The sequence below is a fragment of the Pneumocystis jirovecii genome (genome assembly GCF_001477535.1).
Source record: "Pneumocystis jirovecii RU7 chromosome Unknown supercont1.12, whole genome shotgun sequence".
NCBI classification, from domain to species: domain Eukaryota; kingdom Fungi; phylum Ascomycota; class Pneumocystomycetes; order Pneumocystales; family Pneumocystaceae; genus Pneumocystis; species Pneumocystis jirovecii.
Window position 1 is genome coordinate 196,827 of NW_017264786.1, and position 27,350 is coordinate 224,176.

The window sequence follows — 27,350 nt, forward strand, 5'->3', positions numbered from 1 at the left end:
TTTTATCTTATATTTATATGTATTTTTGTCTTCTTTCATACGCGTTATATATCCACTTTTTTCTATGCTTTGTATATCGTAGCTAATTCACCCTCTCCCATTTTCTAACCCCCTCTAAACATCCACAAAACAAAAAAAAGAAAATTTAAAGAATAAAGCCAAATATTGAGGAAAAATAACTTTTGGGTATTATATATATTTGTATTTAAAAAAGCAGTCTTTTTTTTCCAGAAAAAAAACGTCAAAATCAGTGTATTTAAGAAAAATTGTCTGATAAGTAAAGATTAATTGTTATATATACGTAGCTAATTGGTAATTTAAGTTAATGTGCATTCAAGTTTAAATTTATATACTTAAAAGAATGGAAACACCTTTATTATCCAATTCTACACAGCCTATATCTGTAAAAAATAATCAAACATGCATGACTACAATACCAGGACTGGAACGATCATCACATACATGCTATGCATCAGAATCAGACAAAATGGTATATACAGATGCTCCAACTGTTGCTAAATTTTCATTTGGACCTATTACACATACAACAGTCGTAACAACAACTACTACAACTACTACAAATTTTCCACCTATTGTGTTTTATCCGCCCAAGAAGAAACATGATTTTGATTCAAAACAATATCCACTTTATAATGTTCCTACACCTGCTTGCTTAAAACGGTTTTGTTTTGATATTGATGGAAAACCTGCATATTTTCGTGAAAGTGAGGATCCATATGAATCACTTCAAGAAGTAATACTCAAAAAAGTATTTTGATAGAATTTTAACACTTTGTAGTTGCAAAAAGATATTGAACGTCTTAAAAAAAACAATGAAGTCACAATAACTATCACAGAAAATTATGATCATCCTTTAAAACAGAAAACTACAGAGCTCATAGAAAAAGAAAAAAAAGAATCAATTCTAGAAACTGATTCTTCATTATCTGAATCATTTCAAACAGTACATACCAATTCTACGATTTTATATCAAGAACGGCAAACGTCTAACACTTTAGCTACATCTAAAGATGAATCTAAATATATTAGAAAGAAACTATCTTCTGATATTGAAACAAAAAGTTTTCATAATACAAATGACACACTTTCTTTAAATATTTCTAATAATGATAATGTTTCTGCAAAAAATATACATAATTTAGATTTGGATAAAAATATTCACAGAAATAATATAAATGATGCAGTTCATGATCATATAATTTCTAACGATTTAGGTGATTTTCAAAATCAGTCTTCTATTGAATCTAATTTATCATCTCATCAATTTCTTCCACTTCCTTCACCATCTCTTTCACCACGTATAACTACTTTAAATTACGCGAATGAATCTTGTCTTACAACAGAAAAAAATGGCTTGAATACCCCTGAAACTATCAGTGATGAAAGTGAAAAAAGTACTCATGAACAAATAGATCCAAAAGAAATCAACAATGTGCTTGTTTTATCAGGTCAAGGGAATTCAATAATTCGAATTCCGGAAATTTTGAATATTTTTGATAATTTGCCACCTAATGTTCAAACATATCTTATACATCATTTACTTCGTCGATGTAATAAGACAACTTTGCAAGTTGTTGCTAGTGTAGTTAATCCAGCTCTTAAACGGGATTTTCTTGCTCTTCTACCATTTGAATTAGCACTTAACATTTTAAAAGATTTAGATATAAAATCTCTTTGTCGTGCGTCTCAAGTATCAAAAAAGTGGAAACAAATTGTTGATACAGATGAATGGATTTGGAAATTGCGTTTTGAAGCAGATGGATTTAAATTGCGGGAAAACGAGCTTGATCAAGTTATATATGAAGGTTGGCATTTTCAACATATAAGTTCAAATAATACATCATTTCGTATGCTAAAAGAAATAAAAAATATCCCATGTACTAATTCAAATATTACGTTCTCTAAAATTAAAAAATTTGGAAAATTTCAAAACATACAAGATAAAAAATATACTCCTATAGAATGTCAAGGAACCACAGAAAAACATTTTGAAGAAATAAAAAATAAAGAAAATCATTTTACTTTTCCAAAACAGTATTTATTTAAAACATTGTATAAAAAACACCATATTATTCGGAAGAATTGGATGAATCCTAATATAAAACCACGGCATATTTCATTTCGAGGGCATGGTCGAAATGTTGTTACATGTTTACAATTTGATGCAGATAAAATTATTACAGGATCTGATGATAGTAGTATAAACGTTTATGATACATCAACAGGAAGACTTCGAAGAAGATTACAAGGTCATGAAGGAGGCGTATGGGCATTACAGTATTTGGGGAATACTCTTGTATCAGGCTCTACAGATCGTACAGTACGTGTCTGGGATATTGCAAAAGGTGAATGTACACAAATTTTCGAAGGACATATATCAACAGTTCGTTGCCTTCAAATTTTAACGTCTATAAACATAGAAGTTATTCACAATGGAATTAAAAAACAAATAAATACATCGCTAATTGTAACTGGATCTCGAGATTCTACTTTGCGCGTATGGAGACTTCCACAGCCTGGTGACGCTCATTATAGACCATCGCCCCCATCCTCTCCAAATGAAGCTACTGCAGAAAGTACTAGTGTTTCTATTAATCCTTATTATATAAGAACTTTAATTGGTCATACAAATTCTGTAAGGGCAGTTTCCGGATATAATAATATTTTGGTCAGTGGAAGTTATGATAGTACAGTTCGAGTTTGGAGAGTTTCTACTGGTGAATGTATATGGAGACTAGTTGGACATTCTCAAAAAGTATATAGCGTAGTAATAGATCCAAAACGAAATAGATGTGTAAGTGGAAGTATGGATTGGAAAGTAAAAGTTTGGAGTCTTAAAACAGGCACGTGTCTTTGGACATTAGAAGGTTTCTCAATATTTAATAATTATTAGCAAGTATTGATTAAATATTATAGGCCATAGTTCTTTAGTAGGTCTTTTGGACCTTTCATATGATTATTTGGTATCAGCAGCAGCGGATTCTACATTACGAATATGGGATCCAGACACAGGAAAATGTATACATGTACTTTCTGCACATACAGGGGCTATAACATGCTTCCAGCACGATGAAAATAAAGTAATTAGTGGCAGTGATGGACTTCTTAAGATGTGGGATGTCCGAACAGGTCGTTTTGTAACCAACATACTTACTGATTTATCGGGAGTTTGGCAAGTTCGATTTGATGAGCGTCGTTGTGTTGCTGCAGTACAAAGAGATCATGTTACTTATATCGAAGTTTTAGATTTTGGTGCAGCAGCAGATGGTGTACCTGAAGAAGAAAGGGGTCGACGAATTGTTGTCGATAATACTATTTTAATGGATGATTTGATTCAAATAAATAGTGATGTAGTCTAATCAGGTTGCATTATTTTTTCAATTTTTAAGCGTCAAACATTTTTCTCTTGAAATATTATTTAAAATAAATCTAAGTACGAACTGTTTATCTAATATTACTAACATAGGAATATTGTTTATCAACAAGATTTGACTACTAATATATATTAAGTCTGATTTTTAGCATAGAATGTAAAGTGACGCTATAAATTAAATAAAACTTATGATTTTTCCTTTTAGAACAATTTATTATTATACATATTTCATATCTTAGATTTTTAGAAATCAAAAATATCTTCAAATCATTTAAATTAACTTCTGACTTTTAAATATATTTTTCTTCAAATTTTTATAATACCGAAACCATAAAAAAATGAAAAAATGCCAACGGTTTCTCATTTTTCGCTAAAAAGACTTAAAGTAAAGCCTAAGAAGACTTACAATATCCGTTTGTGCCAGGAAATCATTCTTATATATTTTTTCATTTTTTATTAGATCCATGTACTGCCGAAATGGCTGCTATGCTCGGATGCTGGGCAAGTCACGGAAATAAACCTGATAATGTACTTTGCGAAGCCTTTGCAAATGCATTGAAAAAGTGCATGGAAAAGAAGGTAAATTATACATTATTGTAATTCAATTTATCTTTTTATAGATTCAAAAAACTAAACCAGTAAATACTATTAACTATCATCTTGCCCGTCTCAAAAAATTGTTATAAAGCAAAAGACATATACAAAAAGGATAAATACACATATATAAAGCATCTGTTGCTTTAAACATACATAAGTATGATACAAACAGATGTTGATATCATTTCATAGCAACAGACGGCGTTACTATAGCAATCAACCTAGATCTTAGCAACAAAGATATGATAAAACCATTTTTCATTATTTTATGTTATTTTTCATTCTTTGATTGAATATATTCAATCAGCGAATGAATTGTAATAATCCTAATATTATATTCTTTCGAAAAAATTAAACAATCATCTCTTCGTGACATAGAACCATCTTCCTTTACAAGTTCACATATTGCTGCACCTAGATGTAGCCCACTTAGCTTACACATGTCTGCATCTTAGTATTAGTTTATTTTTTATAAACTAGATATACCAATGGCAGCTTCTGTATGTCCCTGTCTAACAAGCACACCGCCTTCTCTTGCTTTTAATGGAAGTACATGTCCAGGACGATTAAACAACTGAGGATCCGTTACAGAAGGATCAACAAGCATTCGAACTGTCAAAGCACGATCTCGTGCTGATATTCCGGTTGATGTTTCTGTCCATAGATTTAATTTTTTTTTTTACAAAAAACATCCCCAAATACCATTAAAATCAACTGTTACTGTATATGCCGTTTTCATTTTGTCTGTGTTGCATGCAACCATCATAGGAATATCTAATAAATCCAAACGCTCCGCTGTTAATGGTACACAAACAAGTCCACTTAAAAACGTCAAAATCTCTTCCAAAACGCCCCAAAATCTCTTTAAAAGACACAGTATCGTACCTTGTATATCGAACCATAAATGCCATCTTCTCAGGAGTCATATACTGTGCTGCAAGCACTAAATCTCCCTCATTTTCACGTGTTTCATCATCCATTATAATAACAAAACGCCCCACTCCTAAACAAAAATAAGAATTACTATACCATCTTCCATTGCTTAGAATTTATGAAATCTTACGGAAATCATCTAATGCTGCTTCAATTGAATCAAACATTTAAATTTTAAGGAATCAAGTTTTTGTGCTACAAAATCTTTTTAAAATATCTGTCAAAATACCCAAAAATTAACAAAAATCGATTGATATTCCTAAAATAATGTAAATATTTATATTATTTATATTATACATACAATATACAGTTTATATATCCATTATATGTTCATAATATATGTTATGTGATATTGTACTGAGTCGATATATACAGTACACGGAGTAATGCCTAAATATATTTGTAAATAGATTTAAACATAAAGTATAAATACTATATGTATTAAATATATATACCATGTATATTATATAAACCACAAATACTTTTTAACTATATAATATTCATTCATTATACAGAGCCTTGTAAAGCCTTATAAATCTTTTAAACTGTATTCTTAGTTAATATTTTATTTACTAAAGTGTGAAAAAAAGAGTTTTTGAGATGAAATATTAATATTAATATATAAAACGGTTCGTAAAAACATCTCGTGAAATAATTAATAAAAAGTATAATAAAAGGTTTCTCAATGTAACTGGTCATAAAGAAAACATAGTATGTTATTTGATGCAGTATCATGTACAATACCGCCAATTCTGGATGCCAAATCTACAACATGTTTAAATATTGTTGATTCTGCAGCATTTTTATCTGAATATTTAGGAAAAGCAACTCGACCAAACACCCATGTATCACAACAAACAAGCACAAACGGCTCACTTGAGATCCGTATGGTACTACAGAATGCAGGAGCAAACGCCCAGCTGTATAAAATTCTACAGCATCTTGAAACATATGATGTAAAAGATATTCAACTACCAGAAAATGAGAAAGAAAAGCGATCAAAGAAAAAAAAACACTCTAAAGATGAATCAAAAGAAAAGCATTCCAAGGATGAACCGAAGAAAAAACATCTTAAAGATGAGTTGAAGAGAAAACATTCTAAAGATGACTCAAAAAAACATTCGAAAAAGAAAAAAAAAAGTCGATCAGATGATGCATCTAATTAATCATTATCTACATGTAAATGTATTTAATTAGTTGTGGATTAGAAAATATATTTGTTAAAACACACCTACATCAGAAATAGCTAGAGGATATTCTAGAAACCTTAGGTAAGTATATAAATATATATATACATGCAGTTAATCAAATACGGTTAAGTTATTTTTGATTTAAAGTTATAATGTTTTAGCTGAAAGAGACTATGCTTTAAATTGCTAAATTTTGTCTGATCTTGTCGGAACTTAATTCATTTAACATATTTCCACCAGATTCGACTTTTCAGATAAAGTTTTGCTTAAACAATCATTAGGTTCATAACTAATTCTTCTTTCATTTAATCAAACTTAATTACATCGGCATTAGTTTTTTAACTCTGTTTTTCTGGTTTTAATGATGATATTTTAATCGATTCTTTTAAATCTGATATTTTACCCTGAAGAAATGGAACCCATTTTAAGCAACTAGGTTTTACTGATTGATATCCTTTTTGTATCCATTTATTACATATGTCTTGAAGTTTACTTTGATCCACTCGAATTACAAACATTTTTGAAACAGGATCATGTACTAATGCATCCAACCTTTCTAATGCAGAAATTACATCGTCTGGCGTCATTGATGTTCTTTTAGAAATTTCCTGGATACTAATTGGTTCTCTCAAGTTGCATAATTCATAACACATCCTAATTTTCCAATAATTCCGATATGATATTAATCCTAAATATGACAAAGGTTTCTCTGGTGTTCCCACTTTTCCCTCTCGTTGACTTAAAAGATAACTAAACTCAATTAAAAAATTACCATATCCTCTACGTTGGTAAATAGGAAGTGTTAGTATACAAGATACATTATAATCGCTACTTGATCGTTTTTCCTTTACTCCATTAGCAAATTCTCTTTTGGTAAAGTAATTACTTTAGAAAAATAACCTATGAAATGGCATCCTACATCATCATATTCTGTCACAATATAAAACAAAAACGGCTCAATATCATAATACAATGTTTTTGATTGTAAAAACATTTTTGCAAGAAGACAAAGATTCTGACAATAAATCTAACCCATTATTAATTTTTAAGAAAAAACAAAATCTAAAAAAAACACAAGCTTACCGGACTTTTCCGTCCATCCACTTCAAACACAGACAATGATCCATCTCGGTAAATCTCATCACCTGGAGGACATTTTATTGGACATTTTAGCTATATAATTCTATCAGTTTCTTGCTACTCTGCACGTGACTTACCCTATGTCGCCAAGCAACATATTCACTATTCATATATTTTAAACAAAATTCACAAATATAAATCACCCTGTTTCGACTATATTCTTCAGGATATGGCGAAACGTACCATGCATCAATCTCAAAATTACCAAATTGAACCGACTGGATCCCAGTTACTGAAGTCGCTGTCATATCAGCTGTTTGTAACATATTGGCACGCAGTTTTTCTGCTTTATTTCCTGCTTCAATAAATGCTTCGCGGTCTATTTCTTCAGGTACTGTTTTTGACGTGTCTGCTTCATCTGCTGATAAAATACCTCCAAATGGTAGATCAGAAAATCTTCCAAATATACTTCTAAACACTCCATTTTCCCCCTCTATATTTCCCTTGAATTTAAGCTGCTGTAACATACTCAATTCAATTTTAATTATAATATAAAGGCTCTCAAGAGATCGACGCTCAATCTGTACATGTACGCGCCGTCCTTGAGCATTACGAGCTGACCATGGTAATTTTAAATACCGAGGACGAAGTACTCGGTCACTTGTTATATCTGATGTCTTTTCCTGTTCAACTAATTCTTCCTGGCCTTCCTGCTATATTTTATTAACTAAAATTTTCAAATATTGCCCCAGACATGCTGTAAATAGCAGTAATAAGTAACATTAAGTAACAACTAAGCCGTAGATGAATAATAACTAAGCAATACATGTATTTTTCTCCATTTGACCCATAAATACATCCTATACACAACTTATGAATATCATGTATGCAATATTCTGCGTACAAACGTTTCTATCCCATATACACTTCATCTATACGCTTTCTATGTGTCATATGTATCATATATGTATCATATATGTATCATATACCCGTATTATATCTGTATTATATGCATATTATATGCATTGTATATCTGTACTCATATGTTTATGCACATATTAATATTCTGCTTATATATTTCACATCCTATTCACTGAATATGCGTATTATATGCCTTTATACACCTTTATATGCATGTCATATATTTTCATATGCATAATATATGTATTATATGTATAGTATATGCGCGTTATATGTATTGCATTACACTATACCTTCCATTTCCATTATAATTATCCTATTTTATGCCAAAAATCTCCTTAAATAGTCAATTATATATGCTCTTAATCGTTCTATATTAACTTGTATATTTTTTATCAGATACACCATAAACTAATTCAACTGTTCAATTATACAGCAAAACTCAATCATACGCGTCTTTTATAGTGTAATATATCCCATTATATATTTTATACCGCTCCTAAACTGCATATATTGTATATACTGTATATACTATATATTTTCATCTTTAATCAGTTAACGTTCTGGTATATAAGCATATTTCACTTAAATACGTATAATCAAATTATCTTCTGCACCACTGGTCTGCAAAACACTTCGATTTGCTCAAATATATGCATAATACACACATATACACACATATACACACATAATTAGAGCTATAACACGTAATTGATGCTATATTAGGACTATATGCGTGATTCTGTGCCATTATATAAACCATTTGTACGTAATCAGTATGTATATCGAGATATATGCAATATTTATTCTATACAAAAAGTGCAAAATAGAGCTCAAATAGGCGCATATAATCACCAAATACGCGCATATAGCATTTAAATAGGCATATACAGTGCTCAGTGATGTATTTAGCTTTGATTTGACTTTGAATCAGGTACTATATGTATTAAATATCCGTATTACTTGTATATTAACAGTGCATCTACAACAGCAATATGTGCTCATGTTTACTCTGTATTCTGAGGCATTCTGAGGCAAAAACTTACCTTATTCATAGTGTTTAAGCTTTTATTTCAAAAATATCAGAAAATATTCTGAATCTACTTTTATAAATCTATTTAGAGTTTTATCATCAATTATTCTTATCAAAATCGTTTTTACTTTATTTTCAAATTTTTTCTTATTTATTCTGTTATTTATCAGGTTATTCAGGGTTAATAAAATTAACTACGTAGCTAATGGGGCAAAATAGACATATTTACGGTGTTTATTAAATAGATTTGCAGATTGTGTTTATTGCAATATAACATTTATTACAACATTTGCTAATTTATCAGTTTACCAGTTATTTATAGATATCTGGTTAATTATTAAGATTATCAGATTATTAAATTTAAAAATATTTGCTTCAGCACGGGATTCAGTTTTTTATTTTTAATTTTCTGTAATTATTCCTATGCCAGTTCCATTTGAAGCGCTTATTCCATTTGGTATTATTGTTGGATTATTTTCAGTAACAGGTGGGATGCTTACAGCAGTTCAATATTTTGAAAACAACGGCCATGTAAGTTGTGCTTTCAAAAATAGGGTAGTACTAAGCAGTACTGTGTATATGATTAAATATAAAATTGAATATAAAATTGGATATAATATTTTATATAGTATTTAAGATAATACTGAAAGTGCTGAATGGTATCAGGAAATAAGTCAGCTGTTTAAAAAATATATTAAAAATACGTTAGTAAAAGCAAGGATCAATTCAATAGAGTCGGGATCATATATTTATATAGATTAATACATGTTGGAATACACGTCAAAAAATGGTTAAAGATTTTTGATCTTTACTCAATAAATATACTTTTTAAAGTGTTTTTGAGTACATGAATATATCAGATTATATTTATTCAGTGTTGATGCATTTAGTATTTTTATTCAATGTTTTTATTCAATATTTTTATTCAGTGCTTAGTACTTTTATATCTATTCATCAATTTTATATTCACTATTTATACTAACTTTTTTGATAGAAACCGCGATATGACCTAGATCGTTGGGATCGGCAAATGATTGCGCGTGATCAGCGATTGACAGGTGCATTACGTATTCAATCAGACAATCCTCGTGCACCTTCTGCATTTGCCACAAATAGTGAATGGAAGGTGTGTAAAAATACAAATGAAATACAGAGAAAAAGTATTAAATATTGAAACAAAATGTTTAATATTTAGATAATGTATTCAGTATTGGGAAAAAATAATAAATATTAAGACAAGATATTATATATAATATTAAAACAGTACTCAGCATTAAATATTAAATGCAGAAACGTTTTATTATATTAAGATATTTGTCATTATAATAAAGCTCTAGTTAATGCTATTCTCTGTCTTTCTTAAAGTTAAATATTTATTAATAAATAACAGATAGAACCGACAGCTATCTAGAAATACTTCAAGTTGTTTCTGAAAAGTTATGGGTAGAATTAGAAATAAATTGTTAACATAGATGTTAAAAAATGGCTGTTAAGTAATTAATAAACACATTTATGAGCAGTGATCATAGAAAAAACCATAATTGATTCTTATGACTAATTGATTGTATTTTATCAAAAGATGCACAACACGCAATATAATACATAGTTTATAAATAATTGACATATTTTTATCTGTATATTTTTTTATATTTCTATTTTTCCTCATTATCCTGTTACTTTTATGATATTATCTATCTGTTTTCTTATCATCTTATTTCATTAATCGAATTCTTGTTCAATGGTTTTAAAGGAAAATGGCTCAAAAGCATAACCTTCACCCTGATAAAATTTTGACATTGCCTCAACCCAATGAAGCCGCAATGAATGTAACATTGCACTTGTACCTATTTATTTTAAACACATGTAATAATAATTGGAAAAACATACCTTCCATTAAACATAAAATAAGAACAGTTAAGACAAACCAAAAGGCAAAAATAAAAACTAGTGAAATAGCACCGATAATACCAGTTCTTTTGAACGCATTTGCTAGTGTCATAGACCATAAAACATCACTTAATTGATTATGTGCAAGACTCAGAGCCCAAAGTCGTAAATAACTAGTATTTATTAAAATATGAAAAACAAGTATTTATATTACCTTGCACAATGCGATAAACAACCTAAACAAAACTCGATTGTATGAATAATTTGGTGAATTAATACTTCCATGAAATCAAAATGATTATCTATTTCATTTGAAAGAATGGTTTCATTTGTATCATTATCATTAGATGAAGTAGATCCTTGACTTGTAATGCCTTCATATCCCTGAGATATTGCTCGATCATGGTCATATTTAAGGATCAATGGTTTTGCAAAAAGCATCCATGGAATACATATTATTGCTATGAAGAGAAGAAACACTTGTACATATGCTTGTCCTTTATATAAAGGTTCTTCAATTTTCCCTGGAGATAAAAACATAAAAATTAACATGTTGAGAATACCCGGAGGTGGTGTTTGGGATTTAGACCAATCAACACACCATTTGTATATAATAGCGAAAACCATATAGCCAAATATAGACTCAAGAAATAAGAAAGAAGGAAGAAATTGAGTCCAAATGTCTAACGAAGATTTAAAAAATATATGATTCGTTAGTGATAACATAAGAGAAAATGTCATCTAACAATTATAAATCTTATTTAAAATTTAAAAAAATTCAAACTTACATGAATAACACCAAGAATAACAGACATTTTCATTTTATACGAATTCATAAATATTAAAGAATTCTCAGAACCATGCCAGGCACTATCTATACCAAATGGATACACACCAACTTGTTTTGCTAATAAAACAGAATTTTCTGAAGATTTAGGCCATTCCCAACCAGATTTAAATAATTTCATTGGTCTTGAAAAAATGTCATTATAAATAAGTCCTGTATACATAGAAAATATGCTCATTAAAAGTATAATATAACGCCCATGAAATGCCATATCAAAAATCTTGCACATATTAGTAAAAATATATCATTTAAATCAAAAATTACCTCTCCATAGTTCTTTTTTTCAAGTTTTTTTTCATTTAAACATAAATATAATGCAGCAATGAACATAAGAAACCCATGACCTAAATCCCCAAACATAATAGCAAATAGAAAAGGAAATGTAACGATAGCTATAAGACCAGGATTTGCCTCTCTATATGATGCAACACCATAAGCATCTATAATTGCTTGAAATCCTTCAGTGAATTTGTTGGTGCGATGATAAGTAGGGGGAGTTTTTGATGTTTTTATTTCATTTAAAATAGATGGCATTTGAATGCATGCTTGTTCTGTAACTTTCCTCAAAGTACTTCGTACTAAGTGTAAACTATTAGTAGGACACCAGCCTTCACTAATTAAACATTTATGATTTTGATCGTAAATAAATAAATTCATAATTTGGTAAATTGCAGTTTCTTTTCTGATAATCGTCATCCAATTAGCTATATTTTCCGCAATTAATCTAAGTTCTGTATATATAGTTTGTTTCGTATTTTTTAAAATAGACATAAGATCATCAATAGCAAGATTTGTCTCTTGTATACTTGTATATCTTTTAGAATATTCATTATCTACAGCATATAAAGTAGCACCCAAACTCTCTGAGATCTTCCGAATTTTGTTGTTAATTTCTTTTCCATGAGAAAATACAATAAACACGTCTTTATCAACAAGTTCACTTGTGACAGGATCATTGATAGGATTTGATATCTCCACATGGCTCATATAAAGATTCCCGCGTAATACCCTCCATAAAATTCTCTCAAATGCAGATATACAAGAACGCGGGATAACTCCAGCAGTAAAGCTATAAAATATAAGGATTAAATCATACAGAATTTCAAGGAAAAATACTCAAGACTTATTCCCACTATTCCTGGAATATTCATAAGATTTTGCTCGACATCACTTTCCAACAACGGTATCATATCTGGATCACTTGATGTAGACATTTTTCGTGCATTATGATCCTGCTAAGCATATTAAATTACAAAATAGAACAGAATACAGGCTTCAAATACCTTATTAAAAATTTTGTCTGTTTCATCAAGTACGTGACGCAATTCTATTAACTCTAAATACTGCTTTTCCAATGTTTGATAAGATTCATTTAAACAACGCACACGATTCTCAAAAAATGAAATTTTTTCATACAACTCATCTGTTTGATGCAGATTCGATGCCTTAGTTGCACTATCATTACTACGTACCGAAGATATCTTAATATCTGTTTTTTTGATCTCTCCATATAAGAACCCTTATTTTCATTTAAATATATAGATACAATATACACATGTACATACGTAGTTGGCGTCCTACTTCATCTAATTTTCGGATTTCTTTGACAAATGCTCGTTGAAAAACATTAATATCTACATTTAACTAAAATCTCATCAAATCTTGATTAAAAAAAAACAGCAAATGATTCTACATCTCGAAAATGAATAATTCCAAGTTCTCCAAGTGCAGAAACAGTCAATTTTGCCACTTCTACAGGAAAATAAAACTGAACCTATGTATTATCAATATTCACTAGTTTTTTTTTATTTTTTAGCTTATTACTAAAGATATTTCTTCAGAACCTAGGATCCAATATATTAGCCTTATAAATGACTAAATAAACACTTAAACTCACGATAAAATGTAGAAGATGACATGTTTTTTCTGTCTTTTCTTCAAATAAAACTTGACAGAAATTATAAGGTTGAAATCAGATCGATAGAAAAGTGAACGATACAACATGCGCGAAATTCACAAATATTAAGGGTATCATAAGAATATATATAAAAAGAAGAAAAACTATAAAATATACATGCAATTACTTTTTATATTTTTTTTTGGATTTGTGAGGTACATAAATAGTTCCATTTTGGAGCTCTTGTTTTAGAGTATCGTCTATGGTATCGATGTGTTTTTGTGAAGAAATATAAAACATAATGTCTCTATAAATAGTTAAAACCAGAATGATATTTTACATCAAAAGATAGACCGTATATAGATGCTTACCTTAGCTGATCAGAAAGGTCTTGATTTTTTTTTTTCGAATCTTCTAAATCCAATTTTATTTTATTATTTTGAGAATTTAAGTGCTCAATACGCTGCATTAATTTTGAATTTAGTAATTTTTCATCTTTCCATTCTTTTTCCATGTGTTGTGCTATTTCAGAAAATTTTTCTACTTTTCTTTCATTAAGGGAATTTAGCTTTTTTAAGTCTTCTGTTTTTTTTTGATGTTGATTAAAATCCTCTTGTAATTCCAAAAGTTTTTTCGTGACATTAGAAGTCTCTTTCTTGGCCAATTTTTCTTCTTCTAAAGCCTTTTTCGCTTTATCTGCTGCTTCCATAATCTTATCTTCATAATAAATTCTTTGATATTCAAGCTGGGACGTTAAAAGATATGTATATTCCAAGCTTATTGATTCTAATTTGTTTTTTAGATCTAATTCATTTTGTTCAGATGCTGCAGAGTCCGTATTTGCATAGTAAGAAGTAGTTGGAAATTCAAGAAGACTCCCATCAATTTTATTTTGAATTAATTGATGTACATAACTAAATATTAATAACATCAAAAAACTGTTTTAAAAAGTTACCCATCACCCGCATAATCCCACACTCTTTCTGTTTCTATGTCCATAGAATAACAATGACCCGTATTTGTATAATGTTCATAAGCATGTGCAAGATCATAACGACCACAGCCAATATGCCCGCAAATTAAACTAATTAAAGTAAAAAAAAACTAATATAAGTAAAAAATAAACCATATCCATAAATTTTTTTGTGTTTCGCAAGTAAAGCAGTGGCTATTCGTCCTAGTTGCATTTAAAACATCTTTTTGTTGTGAATACCGGCATACAGGACATCTTTTTATATTAGTATTGAAACAAAAACAAATTTAGACAAACATATTCCCTCCCCATTTACTTAAGCATTGACAGTGAAACGTGTGTTGACACCTAAAAAGGTTAAATTGTTTTCCTCATAAAAATATAAATATACAATATGGTTAAAAGTCCGGTAACAGATGCATCCATTCTTTCTAAACAAACAACACCTAAGTATTATATAAATATAAATACAATATGCAATCAAAAAACACACATGTTGGAAGTTCACGTAAACGAAGTGTCGGTGGTGGAACAGGTTTCGTAGATATTGGTGCTGTTTGACACGTTTCAAAGATATCAAAAGCCGATAAAAATGGATCATCCGTATTAGATGAAGATTCTACCTTCGATACCTGCTTAGACTCAAAAGAAATATGTTTAATAAACATAGTATGACACTTTTCCGGCTACAAAAAGTTAATTTAACTAATGAATACGTAAGAATCCAAACTTCTATCGTATTAAATGGTTTTCCATTAAAAGTGTTATAAAATGCTTTGGCATCCTTAAAACGCCTAAATTTGAGTAAAACCATGTATCTATTAGGCGCACTTGTTCTTTTTGGTTGTCAGCTCCATAAATAATAAAAGGTAGAAATAAGAAAAATATATAAAAAGATCAACCGAATATACATTAATTAGTAAAAATCGATTGGTCTTTTTAAAATAGTATTGTTTTCTTAAATCTCTATGTATTTTTGCAAAAAAAAAATCTTACCGAATAAATCTAAAATGACTAACTTGGTTCTTCACATCCTCGCCTACAAATCCTAAAAAATCAAACGTTGTCATATAACTTGGTACTGCAAGTACAGCAACAACTTTATCCTTTGATGATAATTTCTCATTCCCCCATCGTTCATCTACTGTAGACATTTTTTCTTCATCACAACGATAAATTTGGATTATACCAAATCCAAAATTCGAAATTCCATGTTTCTGAGAACCTGCAATGCCTTCACGTAATGGTATATACTGTGCACGTGATATTTTATGTGTTGATCGCGGTTTTGACAAAGGAGTATCTTTGTCTTTTAGCAATTTTTGTCGCTCTTCTTTTTGTGATTCCACTCTTGTTAGTTGTTCTTCCTTTTCATCCATATCTAACCACTCCACAAGGATATATTCTATCCGTAAATTCTCGTTTTTCCACGTACTATTTATTGGTCGTTGTTTCCCTTTATTTAAACTAATAGGCTTTATTTCTTCATGAAACAAGTCGCGTTTTGCACCCCAACTAAATTCTGCTGCTCTTTTATATATATCTTGATAATATTCAACGTCTTTTGAAGGAAGACGCTCAAAAATAGATGTTTTTGGCGGGCTGGCTGTTTGTTGAATTTGATACACAAGATTTGTTGCTAAAGACACACCAAAAAGCTGCTTAAGAAATACTTCTAATTCTATAGATGCCGTAGGATAAAAGCAAATATTTAAGTAATATGTACAGGTGAACATTTCACCTAAAAAAAGTCATTTCTAAAGAATTGATTATTGTCAACGATGACGCACCAGATTAAAAAAAACCTTATATATATTAAAGAATAAGATGAAAAATACAGAAACAAAGATTTTAAGTAATGTGTAAATGTTCCTGCCAATGAAAAATATTATAAAGGTTTTTGTTTATTATTCCATGAGTAAATTGCGCCGATTTTGTCCATAGGAATACCTAAAATTGGATGTACTGCCTTAATATGATCTGTAGCAAATATTGCTTGTTCTACTGTTTCTTCATGGTACCAGTTAAATACATTTTTTCCCAATGGTGTGTTATTATGCTCATCATCCAAATACGTAAATACATTTTGAACCACTGAAAGACCTGCAATGCAATAACATGTATGATACTGATCAGGATGTCTGTACCATATGAATGTTAGAAACGTAACAGTGCAAATCTTACTTTCCGGGTTTATCTCTAAGTCCACCGTCTTGATATTGACAGCATTTCAGGATAAACGCTCGTAATGCATCTATTTCATCGTCAATCAGCATCTAGACATCATATTATAGCTTAAAAACACACCCTTTGAAATCAATGGTTCTTTAATGCCCTTAATAACTCCAGAAAGTATCGCCCAACATCCACCAATCCACCAAGTATAGCATCCATCGACTAATTTATTTGTTCGACCAGAAAACCCCCCTTCTATTGTAGACTGACGAAATGCCAACCATCTCTATACCAATAGTTAACATAAACATGTATTTTCATACGTTTTTCCTAATAAACCATCAATTTTGGCACATTCAAATACTGTTCAAGCATTTTGTGTGGCGAACCAATTAAACACAAAGAAGCTAGAACACAAAATGCATATCCACCATGTGCTTCCGATCCTGGTGATCCAGAAAGGCCTCCTTCATAGGTCTGGCATCTTTCCATACATTAATTTCATCATCCATGCTTCTCTATCTTTTGTTACCTAGAAAGCCATGCTGCTGTTCCTTCCACCAATTCTGGAGTCATAATATTCAATAAAGATGTAACTGAAAATACGCAATAAACTGCTCTAAAAACCCCTTCTTAAATTTCTGTATTTTTTTCTATATGACCTACCGTGCATCTTTCTCACCCCCTTCATGCATCAAAAATCCACCATCTGGTTGCTTCAATTGGAGAATCCAATGATAAAGAGCTTTTCTTTTGCGTATAAGAACATGTTTGTGTAATAATCATGCTTGCCTATTAATGCAATTATATGCTGCATCTCCACCAACTATACAAAGAGCCATCACTGCTGCATATGTAGACGCCAAATGTGCAATTTGACCATGACCTCCGCCAAAACCGCCTGATTCAAGCTGCATTGCTTTAATAGAGCTTATTGTCCTGTATAATTAAAGATGAACCAAAAAGACTGTATATATATACACAATGCATATATATTACGCATACAATACGCATACAATACGCATATATCGCGCATACATCACGCATACAACTCGTATATGGACAGTTCTAACCCTCAATGATGCAGAATTCATTCATTTTGGCTCATTATGTCCATCTTTTTATCACACAGTACGGCATTTATTTTACCTTTCTTTATACATATCAACCGACTGCCCAAGTAGCGAATAAGCACATAGTGTCCAGTAGATAATCCAAGGCTGAGATGCATCTAATGCTATATATGGCTTAGGTAGAGGCTTTGTAAGAACATTAAGAAGATATGTAATATGAGACGTTAAATTAAGCTGTGGTTCATGTATATTATCTGACAAATGACGCATACATATACGCTCTGTCTCAAGCTGAACAGCAGCTGTTTCTGTCTCAACAATGTCGGGGAGAATTAGCGGGTGTATATTATGCATGTTTTATTGAAGAAACATTTCAATCATAAAATGTATGCGCTAATAAATTGTATTGTATGCGCCTTTTCCCTGTATATATGCGCCAATATTTTCCCTGTCTGTAGATATAGTGGATTATATATATTAAAGTAAGAACAATGTATATGCTATAATAGTAAGTTATATTGTGCACGTTCATGTATTAGGTACAACCAGTTGTCCCCAATTAGCAGATTCAATGAGGTACGTGTATGTATAATGTATGTGTAATGTATGCGTAGTATATGTGTAGTGTAATGTATGCATAGAAATATGTATAAAATAGAAAGTATATGAATGATGTGTGTTTTATAGATATTGAATAAGCACTGTGTGCAGTGTATGCAAGAGCTGTAGATTATATGCCAAAGTTCTGATATATGTGTATTGTAATGTATTAGATATAATTATTGTATAATGTATGTTTCATACAAAGAGTAGAAATGCAGAAATGCAGGATAGAACTGTTTATGGTGCAGTAGTAGTATCAAAGCATGTGTCAGGTTGCAGTACTAGGAGCTGCAAGGAGTATTATATTTGTATAAGTGATAGAATAATATGTGATGAATTATCTTAAGAAAAAAATCTTTCATGGAGCCGAATTACCTAAAAACATGTTAAAATAAAAGTCGAAAGCCTTTAACGCAAATCTGTAGTTTTACTTGGTCAAAAACGACTAAAAGAATGCCTCCGCCAGGTCCCAGACGGATAACTTTAGGCAAAAAGCCTTTATATAGTGCATGAAAGCCTTCTTCTTTGAAAATTGTCCATAAAGAAGGTATTGCCCAATTGTATTTCGGGATTTGACCGGGTATTCTGGGTATATTTTGAATTCGTGATTTTGCTACGTCAAATGGTGTGTTTAGTACTGTTCCGGTTATTCCACCAAGTGTTCCAGCAACAAAATTATTAAAGCGCTCATCTGTTTTCCATTTAAGAGTACGAATTTTATCTTGTACCGAAAAAATCACTCCAAAATATCCAGCATTCCATGTGACATGACTAGTTTAGAATTAGTTCTATTTTATAATGAATTTGGAAATTATACCGAAACATTGTTGCTTCTAGTCCATTATATAACGAAAAAAGACCTTCGGCTTGAATGATTTTTTTTATACAATCAAAAGAACCTTTATATTTTGAGGCGTTGGTTTTATCTTGAAGCCTGAATGGTTTATTAATTACTTTGAGACAGAAAGAAAGAAGAAATACCGGACTTTAACTAACTAGTATATAATTAAAAACATTTCGGTAGTGAATCATGATGAGACTAAAACATTACCTCAAAAGGAACCACAACAAATGATCTTTAAAAAAAAATATATCACTGAAACTTCTTTACACAAAATACTTACTCTGTAGCACCCGCTGTTGCACCTGTAATCAAACTTAAACCCTGATCCATCTTTTCTCGGCCAAACAGATTACGGTAAAACTTGCCCCACTGTTCATTGGCTGAAAACTTAGTTGCCCTTCAAAAATATATTATAAATGAGTCAAAAGCTCTACCAAACAGACCTTTTTGGTGCCTCCATTAATATGGGTGGGAGAATCCCTCGATATAGTCGATTCACACTACCATCATTTAACATGTGATTTGTGTGTATCAACTATACCCTTCTTTTTTCACAATAGAAATCAAGCAATCCATCATCCCTGTATATTCTGATCTTCCAACACTCAATTGGAACCGTGTTTTCACCTTATTTACCATTAATCTGCCCATAAACAACACCTGATGTATTACCACGTCCAGAGGGTACATAACAAGTATCTGTACGGAAAAAAAGAATTGATAAGTAGATTCTTACAGAATATCACTAATACTTCTGATATACCGGCTATTGCACCGGCTAAAAAGGTTACTGAAAAAGAATTTGGATTTTTAGATGTCATGTATTTTGGGCTATTTTCACTGCGAAAAAAGCGATTTAACACCGATAAACTGTCACTATTCAGTATATACTGTTAAAAAGGATATTTGATCCAAAAAATACCGTCTTTACACAGAAATCTTTTCCAAAAAACGCTTTTTTGTCTCCTGCTAAATACTCGTTTTCTCTATCATTAATTAACGTTGGATCACTGTTCTTACGATATCTCGTTTCCCTCCACCTTGAACGTCGACAAAAATTACCAGCAAACAAAATATTTTATTTATAGATAAAAAAGGGGCAATCAGTGCCAATAATAGGGAATTATGAATGGCCTGACTCAGGATCTTGTAGTACGAGTGCCAGTTCAGAGTATTTCGCAAAAGAACGGCGAAAAACGGCCCAATAAAGCGCCGCCTATTCAGAAACAAAAATGTGCACCAAATATCCTGGAAGAAGACACTTATCAGCAGGCAATTAGTGATATTATTAAGAGGGATTTCTTCCCAGACCTGCTGGAGATGGAAGCAAACGAAAAAATGCAAGAACAGGGCCTGGAAATGGCAGAGAACATGGGCAGTGGCGATGCCGCTAAAAACACATCAAAACCAGGAGAAAACACAAGATATACACACGAGGAGACAGCTTCCTCGGAACTGACTCGTAACATGTCGCTAGATCAGTTCCAAGCAAAGTATACGTCGGAAGATAATGCATCTTTTATAGATATCCTGAATGAACAGAATCAGAGGCAGCGGGATGCGTATGATTGGGCATGGAACAACAACAAAATCAATACTGATCGAGTGAATGAAGAGAGCCGTCGGGCACTGCTCAAGTCCTCCAATGTCCCCCAAATAGGATGGGTCGATGACCGGCCTTCCCAGCCAGAAGCTTGGCCATTCAATGTACTTTGCACTTTATACACAAAAAACACTGCTGACTCTTTAGCCGATGAATGCACTTATGTTTCACCCTGAAACTGACCACACAAAGCCAAAAATACTTCCCCTTGGCTTCGAAAAGTCAATTACTTATCATGCAACACGGATGCCTCCCGCTCAATTCAGCCGTCCTGCTTCTCCTTCAACAGGAACCGCCTCCAATCTCTATGACGAGCCCCTCGTTGCTGGCTGGGGCTTTGTAGACGAGCCCTCTCCATCCCCGCTTCTTTCAAACTCACGGACTCCTACCTCCCGGCTCCCTCAGACTCCCCGCCGAGCTTTCAAAATGCCCGATATACCCCACCGGGAGGCCCTTCACCACCGTATCACCGACCAGCTCAAAAAAAAAAAGACAAAGACGCCTATTCCTTCTCTCAAAAAACTGTCCACCCTCTCCACCCCCGATCTCCGCATGGCAATGCTCAGCCCTGGTGGCCGTCTCCTTCTTGCTGCTTCCGGACGTCATACTTCCCTCAGAAACGACCTCAAAACCCCCCGAATGTCTTCTCTCCTTGCAAACTCCTCTTCCGACTTTACTCCTCGTGCTGCATAGCTCCATACACTTGTTTTGTTTCATACATTTTGTTTCACACTCTTTTCATACATTTTCATACATTTTTTCTGCGCTCTTCCCTCACTTGCTTTACAGTATACATGGCTATACATGATTATACATGGGTTTTTCATTTCATCTTGTTTGTTCATATTATTCATATTATTTTATTCTATTTCACTCTATTTTATTCTATATTCCACTCTATTCCATCCTATTCCACTTTACTTCACTCTGTTCACGCTATCTACTTCACCCTCGACACATCCTGCTATGCCCCACTATACGTCTCGCACCGCTATTCGCTGCTATTGGCCACTGGTTGCCAACGCAACCAGCAACCACCTATTTTCTGTATCACTAAATATTCAGCTTTGTACGCCGCCAATGTCTTCTTTTTGCATTGCTACTGCAGTCAGCAGAGTCTACGCCCTTAAATACATACTATCTAATCGTATTGCCCGTCCGTAGGCGGATCCACTGCGGAATGGGGCGGTTTTTCTGCTGTGCTTTGGCAAGCAGGATTTTTTTCCGGAACTTTTTGTGTGATGGCTGCTTTCATCAGTATTTTCTTGGGCCCTCTTGGTGCTCACCATTTTGTCCCTCTGAACCGGCTTCTGCCACGATTTTCCCGCCACACACTCCCATACCCGATGGGTGTCCGCTGCCATACTAGTCGTCTTTGGTGATTCCAAACCGCGCCATCACCTCCACTATCCGTCTACGTTCCTGATCTGCAAGCTTCCCCATCAACCCCAACGCTACATCCCGTATTTCATTGTATGTATGGAGCTGTGTTATATGTTTTTTGACTGTCTTTCCTGCATCTGGATCTCTGCTCCATCAGCTCCATACCCCTGCAGCAGCCTACCTTAGCGTCGCCTGCAGGGCTTCCTCCCGTGACGTAAGCTCTTTCAGAGCCGCTTCCAGCGACGCCACCTTTGTTTCCAGCGCCTTTTTTTGTCCTTCATCGCTCTCCATCTCTGCTACGCTTCTCCTGCCCTTTTATTATCCTCTACTTGGGTTCTTTGTGCTGATTTTGCTTTGTGCAGATCTCCTTTGTAATCTCTTTGTATTTCTTTGTGTTCTACTACCCCAGCAGTTCTGCCTTACTCTTATAAATATCCCTTGTACAGCTGCTTTCTGCCATAGCTGCTGCTAGATTACAACTATATCTAAACGTGATACAAAGCTATATATTTAGAGTTTACAATGGTGTCTGTTTCTGGTGCAATCAGCCCTCTTTGTGCGGAGCCCCTCATTCAGCTGAGGGATACCTCGCTTATGGGCTCCTGGATGCGGGATGGCGCCCGTATACGTGCCATGGAGCCCTGGATATGGGTGTCTGAGGATGCAGAGTGCCCTGCTGCGGATGCAGAGGCCTCTGGAGCAGAGAATGTGTCTGCTGTGCCGTTTGGTGAGCAGATTGTGCGTCTGGGCGGGGCGTGCATGGGCAGCGGTGGGCTGTGTGCCGGTAGGGCAGTGGGAGGCGGTGCAGCGTGTGGATTAGAGCATTCTGCAGCGCTGTACAGACAATATACGCCTGCTTTAAGGCGATTTAAGTAGAATATTCTATTTTCTGCGGTTGTCGGTGGGTGTCGTGCGGGGATGTTGCTAGGCAACCGGCTTGGGAGCTTCGAAGCAGAGGGCGGATATACCGTCTCTGCAGAGATAAGGAGAAGGGGGAGAGAAGGAGGAATATACAGAGGAATATTTATTAAATATTTATTAAGAATCTGTAAATAGACTGGGTATTGAGTATTTATTATGTTTATTGTATTTAGAGTAGTTTAGATAGAAAATAAAAATGCTTGATTGTTTAGTGTATACGGTGTATACGATCTACGTACTGTATAGGTGCCGTATAGATGTTGTATAGAGGGGTATAGATAAATGTATATTTATACATGATAGATGGGGCCAGTGCCTGATACAGGTCAATAGATAAAGAGGGTGGCTCAGGACATACATTTTTCCCCGTCAAAGATAAACCAGTTTTGGATGGGCCTTTCTTGGGAGCTCAGGACATTCAGAACATCTTGGGCCAAGACGCCGCCGATAACAGAGGCAACAGGTGGCCATTTATAGGCAGCGTTTTCAGCTAAATGGCTAAACGTGGGTTATAAAGTGTCTTCTAGGGAAAAAGGCCTACATCAGGTCAGAATCCTTCAAAATCTGATCAGACAATGCAAGTCTCTGAGCAGTCTCTCTGACCAAAGAAAGATAATGCGACATTTCATCGGGAGCTGCAGGAAAACGGGAAAATCTTTTCTGGAAACACAGTAGTCCTTTTTCCGGGTCAAAAGAAACAAAGACAGTGACAGGCTTACCTATAATTCCGGGAAGAAATTGTGACACTTTCTTTGCATGTTTTTCTGTAAGCAATTTCCCATATTCATGGTTGACAACTTCTGGAAAAGGATGATATTGTTCTGTGTATTCTATTCTTGTAGTTTTTTTTGAACGACCAGATGCCTTTTTCTCTCTATATGGTGTGAAACTGTGTAAATAAAAACAATTAGGAACGATACATGCTGTATGTATGTTTAATTAGATCCACAAAGATATATCCATAAAATCCATACATTGCACAGGTATAAAACGGCACTTTTTGAGCCCTGCACACCGTATTCAAATGTATCTTTGTATATAAACTTTGCACACAATGTATTTTCATACTTACAATCAAATCTAGCTCTAATTCTGTTGCAATTACAACATCAAATCCCGAAAAGTAGTCGTCTGAAACATCAAAAAGAGGTGTTGTATTTATCTCGAGTGTTACAGATGGATTAAATTCCTTTAATACGCGAGATACTACATCTGCGTACTATGATGATTAGTTGTCCATTTTTCACTGTTCTAAAGCAAAGAAAACGCACGTTCATGCCTATATCCGACAATCCAATGCAAAACTGTGTTTTAGAATCTATTTTTTCGACTGTTCCATCGTCCAAAAGCGTCAAAGTACCTATACCTGACAAAACCAGATTTTTAGCTATTTCCTCCGCCAATTCACGAATATGAATAAGAAGAACACTAGAATTTCGTATTCTGAAGGGTTTCAGTGCATAGAAAGTCGTTTTTTCCCCTTTTCTACCTTTTTTGTGCCTGAATCCCCCATAAACGTATCTGACGATCATAAACATTGATTTCTTCTGTAAAAAAAACCGATTAGATAGATATATATATATATAAAAATATATAAAACCTTGAGAAATCTCTTTTTCTTTCATTTTTTTCTAAAAAAAATTAAAAATATTATTTTCTACTAAGAAAATAACATTTTTTAATAAAAAATCTTAATATTTGTTAAATAACACAGCATATCGAAGATCGCACATCTTAACGTTATGGTTGATCTAACGTCATAAAAAGATATATTAAGCGGATAAGTGAAAATGAGTGAGTAAAAGGGGGTTTTAAGGACTAAAATATATGTTAAAAGAATATTCTATATGTATACAAAAGACAATAGTTTTTTTGAGCAAAAAATTTATACATATTAAAGTTTTTTTCGTCAAAAAACTATTTGGTAAGAGGTTTTGCTTTTTTTCTATTTTTTTCAAGACATTAATGGTATATTTTTAACAGTTTTATTTATTTATAGTTTAAAAAATTAGTGGTTAATTATGATTTCGGTTTTTCAAGCTATTTAATGGATTTTTTTCCTAATTTTTTGCAATTAGGCTATTTATTTTTACAACCTGAGAGGAGAAGTGTTGATTAGTAGAATGTATCGTCAGGATTTAAAGTTGGACGTATTATTTTTCTGAGAGTTGTTTAATTATTAACTAGACGATCAATTGCTGATGTTTTTCGTGTTCATATTCTCTTTAATAAAGGAATAGATTCGCCTATTAACACAATTGAATCAAATACATTCTTTCATATCAAGCATGAGAATGTATATATTGTCGCTATAACTAGAAATAATGTGAATACTGCTTTGGTATTTGAATTTTTATACAAAATTATTTCTCTTCATAAAGGCTATTTTAAAGAGTTTAATGAAGAGACAATAAAAAGCAATTTTCCATTGATTTATGAGCTTCTTGATGGTAATGGTAGAAAATATTAAATAAAAATATAAATAAAAATAGAAATTATGGATTTTGGATATCCACAAAATACTGATATTAATTCGTTAAAAATGTATATTACAACAGAAGAAATTAAATCAGAAGACGACATTGTAACCCTTTTAAATGAACATGGCATTAGTGTACACTAAATGTTTTTTAGAAAAACAATTCTTCAAAAATTACAAGACATGTAACAGGTGCGATTTCTTGGAGAGAATCAGATATAAAATATCGGAAAAACTCTGCGTTTGTTGATATCATTGAAAATATCAACGTATTAATGACTGCAAGTAATATATTTTAAAAAAAATTATTATTTTACTTATTTTATTAAGATACTATTTTAAGATCTGATATTTCTGGTCAGATTATAATAAGTTCAAATCTTTCAGGCATACCAGAATGTAGAATTGGATTTAATGATAAATTGCATATTAATAACAATGAACCACTAACTAATTCGTATGTTGATTCATAATTAGAAATTATAGTATTTATTATTTTATTAGACCAGGCGCTACCAAAACACTAGAAGCAATGGCAGGGTATATAACTTTAAGGAATTGTGAATTTCATCAATGTGTCAAACTTAGTTGCTTTGATACCGATAGATCAATTATTTTTATTCCTCCTGATGGAGAATTTGAGTTGATGCGGTAAAAATCATAGAAAATATTATTGTAATTCTAATGTATACAGCTATCGTGTCATAGAAAATGTTCATTTGCCATTTCGGGTTTTTCCTATTGTAAATGAGATTGGAAAAACAAAGGTCATATACCAAGTAACAATTAAGGCTGCATTTAGTTCAAGTCTCTTTGCAAAGCAATTGGTTATTAAAATACCAACTCCTTTAAATACCGCTAGTACAAATGTTAAAGTAGACCGGGGAAAAGCAAAATATGTAATAGTATTATAATTAATTTGATTTTTTATAATTGATTTTATAGGAACCTGCTTCTAATAGCATTGTTTGGAAGTATTTTTTACGAATAATGTTGTTTTATAATTAATTTCATTTTAGAATTTCTAAGATTACAGGACAAATGGAATGTTTTTTTACAGGAGAAGCACTTTTAAAAACGATATCAGATAATAAACAGTGGTCTAAACCTCCAATATCATTAGACTTTTATATTCCAATGTTTACGGGTTCCGGATTACATGTAAGGTACTTAAAAATATCTGAAAAAAAGGGTTATAAAAGTGTCAAATGGTACTTAGAAGATTCTATTAAATTAAAGCTAAAAAAAATAGGGTAAAATATTTATCTAAAGCTGGCAACTATGAAATTAAATTTTAAAATACATTTTCAAAATTCTAATTATTTCAGCAAAAATGATACTATTATGACTGCATATTACATATAAATTATTATGAAGAACTAACTAATATTGATGAAAAACAAAATTTTAATTATAGTTTTAATATAATTAACTTTTAAATTTAAGAAAATTAATGTATATCTATGTATAGATTAATGATTATGAAAACATTGATTACATTGTCCTACAATATTAAT

The 27,350-nt window shown here is 32.3% G+C and overlaps 15 protein-coding genes across 15 annotated transcripts; 7 read left to right on the forward strand and 8 right to left on the reverse strand.

The window, feature by feature from the left end:
* Positions 1 to 361: 361 nt before the first annotated feature.
* On the forward strand, positions 362 to 3,380 carry T551_02696 (uncharacterized protein; the record flags this gene model as incomplete). Its single annotated transcript, XM_018374959.1, has 3 exons — positions 362 to 754; positions 800 to 2,888; positions 2,938 to 3,380. 3 exons carry the CDS (start codon positions 362 to 364, stop codon positions 3,378 to 3,380), a joined length of 2,925 nt encoding a protein of 974 aa, XP_018228839.1.
* Positions 3,381 to 3,740: 360 nt separating this feature from the next.
* T551_02697 (uncharacterized protein) lies at positions 3,741 to 4,080 on the forward strand (the record flags this gene model as incomplete). The annotated part of the gene is made up of 3 exons (XM_018374960.1): positions 3,741 to 3,807; positions 3,855 to 3,973; positions 4,015 to 4,080. The coding sequence occupies 3 exons, from the start codon at positions 3,741 to 3,743 to the stop codon at positions 4,078 to 4,080; spliced, it is 252 nt and encodes an 83-aa protein (XP_018228840.1).
* Positions 4,081 to 4,262: 182 nt separating this feature from the next.
* Positions 4,263 to 5,091, reverse strand: T551_02698 (3,4-dihydroxy-2-butanone-4-phosphate synthase; the record flags this gene model as incomplete). The annotated part of the gene is made up of 5 exons (XM_018374961.1): positions 4,263 to 4,441; positions 4,478 to 4,645; positions 4,694 to 4,812; positions 4,877 to 4,994; positions 5,055 to 5,091. The coding sequence occupies 5 exons, from the start codon at positions 5,089 to 5,091 to the stop codon at positions 4,263 to 4,265; spliced, it is 621 nt and encodes a 206-aa protein (XP_018228841.1).
* A 546-nt stretch (positions 5,092 to 5,637) lies between these two features.
* Positions 5,638 to 6,090, forward strand: T551_02699 (uncharacterized protein; the record flags this gene model as incomplete). The annotated part of the gene is made up of 1 exon (XM_018374962.1): positions 5,638 to 6,090. One exon carries the CDS (start codon positions 5,638 to 5,640, stop codon positions 6,088 to 6,090), a length of 453 nt encoding a protein of 150 aa, XP_018228842.1.
* A 362-nt stretch (positions 6,091 to 6,452) lies between these two features.
* On the reverse strand, positions 6,453 to 8,774 carry T551_02700 (uncharacterized protein; the record flags this gene model as incomplete). Its single annotated transcript, XM_018374963.1, has 6 exons — positions 6,453 to 6,959; positions 7,001 to 7,141; positions 7,198 to 7,287; positions 7,332 to 7,907; positions 7,949 to 7,987; positions 8,733 to 8,774. 6 exons carry the CDS (start codon positions 8,772 to 8,774, stop codon positions 6,453 to 6,455), a joined length of 1,395 nt encoding a protein of 464 aa, XP_018228843.1.
* A 797-nt stretch (positions 8,775 to 9,571) lies between these two features.
* Positions 9,572 to 10,322, forward strand: T551_02701 (uncharacterized protein; the record flags this gene model as incomplete). Its single annotated transcript, XM_018374964.1, has 2 exons — positions 9,572 to 9,679; positions 10,143 to 10,322. 2 exons carry the CDS (start codon positions 9,572 to 9,574, stop codon positions 10,320 to 10,322), a joined length of 288 nt encoding a protein of 95 aa, XP_018228844.1.
* Positions 10,323 to 10,867: 545 nt separating this feature from the next.
* On the reverse strand, positions 10,868 to 13,801 carry T551_02702 (uncharacterized protein; the record flags this gene model as incomplete). The annotated part of the gene is made up of 11 exons (XM_018374965.1): positions 10,868 to 10,992; positions 11,036 to 11,208; positions 11,250 to 11,776; positions 11,824 to 12,102; positions 12,147 to 12,951; positions 12,999 to 13,117; positions 13,166 to 13,401; positions 13,448 to 13,526; positions 13,576 to 13,656; positions 13,707 to 13,726; positions 13,780 to 13,801. The coding sequence occupies 11 exons, from the start codon at positions 13,799 to 13,801 to the stop codon at positions 10,868 to 10,870; spliced, it is 2,466 nt and encodes an 821-aa protein (XP_018228845.1).
* A 161-nt stretch (positions 13,802 to 13,962) lies between these two features.
* On the reverse strand, positions 13,963 to 16,606 carry T551_02703 (uncharacterized protein; the record flags this gene model as incomplete). Its single annotated transcript, XM_018374966.1, has 10 exons — positions 16,543 to 16,606; positions 15,749 to 16,493; positions 15,483 to 15,588; positions 15,246 to 15,438; positions 15,144 to 15,198; positions 15,050 to 15,100; positions 14,906 to 15,007; positions 14,735 to 14,863; positions 14,151 to 14,693; positions 13,963 to 14,086 (listed from the first exon to the last, which is right to left on the reverse strand). The coding sequence occupies exons 2-10, from the start codon at positions 16,486 to 16,488 to the stop codon at positions 13,963 to 13,965; spliced, it is 2,043 nt and encodes a 680-aa protein (XP_018228846.1). The 5' UTR covers positions 16,489 to 16,493; positions 16,543 to 16,606.
* Positions 16,607 to 16,640: 34 nt separating this feature from the next.
* On the reverse strand, positions 16,641 to 18,354 carry T551_02704 (protein farnesyltransferase; the record flags this gene model as incomplete). The annotated part of the gene is made up of 8 exons (XM_018374967.1): positions 16,641 to 16,893; positions 16,937 to 17,006; positions 17,060 to 17,213; positions 17,267 to 17,411; positions 17,460 to 17,546; positions 17,594 to 17,672; positions 17,751 to 17,866; positions 18,077 to 18,354. The coding sequence occupies 8 exons, from the start codon at positions 18,352 to 18,354 to the stop codon at positions 16,641 to 16,643; spliced, it is 1,182 nt and encodes a 393-aa protein (XP_018228847.1).
* A 591-nt stretch (positions 18,355 to 18,945) lies between these two features.
* T551_02705 (uncharacterized protein) lies at positions 18,946 to 20,268 on the reverse strand (the record flags this gene model as incomplete). Its single annotated transcript, XM_018374968.1, has 9 exons — positions 18,946 to 18,978; positions 19,035 to 19,374; positions 19,421 to 19,537; positions 19,585 to 19,598; positions 19,655 to 19,679; positions 19,728 to 19,844; positions 19,891 to 19,947; positions 19,989 to 20,146; positions 20,200 to 20,268. 9 exons carry the CDS (start codon positions 20,266 to 20,268, stop codon positions 18,946 to 18,948), a joined length of 930 nt encoding a protein of 309 aa, XP_018228848.1.
* A 304-nt stretch (positions 20,269 to 20,572) lies between these two features.
* T551_02706 (uncharacterized protein) lies at positions 20,573 to 21,743 on the forward strand (the record flags this gene model as incomplete). The annotated part of the gene is made up of 2 exons (XM_018374969.1): positions 20,573 to 21,154; positions 21,198 to 21,743. 2 exons carry the CDS (start codon positions 20,573 to 20,575, stop codon positions 21,741 to 21,743), a joined length of 1,128 nt encoding a protein of 375 aa, XP_018228849.1.
* A 448-nt stretch (positions 21,744 to 22,191) lies between these two features.
* On the reverse strand, positions 22,192 to 23,005 carry T551_02707 (uncharacterized protein; the record flags this gene model as incomplete). The annotated part of the gene is made up of 7 exons (XM_018374970.1): positions 22,192 to 22,298; positions 22,337 to 22,415; positions 22,458 to 22,559; positions 22,615 to 22,708; positions 22,763 to 22,830; positions 22,878 to 22,901; positions 22,955 to 23,005. The coding sequence occupies 7 exons, from the start codon at positions 23,003 to 23,005 to the stop codon at positions 22,192 to 22,194; spliced, it is 525 nt and encodes a 174-aa protein (XP_018228850.1).
* A 22-nt stretch (positions 23,006 to 23,027) lies between these two features.
* Positions 23,028 to 23,309, forward strand: T551_02708 (uncharacterized protein; the record flags this gene model as incomplete). Its single annotated transcript, XM_018374971.1, has 1 exon — positions 23,028 to 23,309. The coding sequence occupies one exon, from the start codon at positions 23,028 to 23,030 to the stop codon at positions 23,307 to 23,309; it is 282 nt and encodes a 93-aa protein (XP_018228851.1).
* A 392-nt stretch (positions 23,310 to 23,701) lies between these two features.
* Positions 23,702 to 24,979, reverse strand: T551_02709 (E1 ubiquitin-activating protein AOS1; the record flags this gene model as incomplete). Its single annotated transcript, XM_018374972.1, has 6 exons — positions 23,702 to 23,852; positions 23,896 to 24,228; positions 24,275 to 24,573; positions 24,626 to 24,797; positions 24,844 to 24,901; positions 24,955 to 24,979. The coding sequence occupies 6 exons, from the start codon at positions 24,977 to 24,979 to the stop codon at positions 23,702 to 23,704; spliced, it is 1,038 nt and encodes a 345-aa protein (XP_018228852.1).
* Positions 24,980 to 25,477: 498 nt separating this feature from the next.
* Positions 25,478 to 27,090, forward strand: T551_02710 (uncharacterized protein; the record flags this gene model as incomplete). The annotated part of the gene is made up of 9 exons (XM_018374973.1): positions 25,478 to 25,497; positions 25,542 to 25,804; positions 25,847 to 25,938; positions 25,989 to 26,118; positions 26,164 to 26,290; positions 26,338 to 26,484; positions 26,528 to 26,732; positions 26,779 to 26,807; positions 26,853 to 27,090. The coding sequence occupies 9 exons, from the start codon at positions 25,478 to 25,480 to the stop codon at positions 27,088 to 27,090; spliced, it is 1,251 nt and encodes a 416-aa protein (XP_018228853.1).
* Between the last annotated feature and the right edge of the window lie 260 nt (positions 27,091 to 27,350).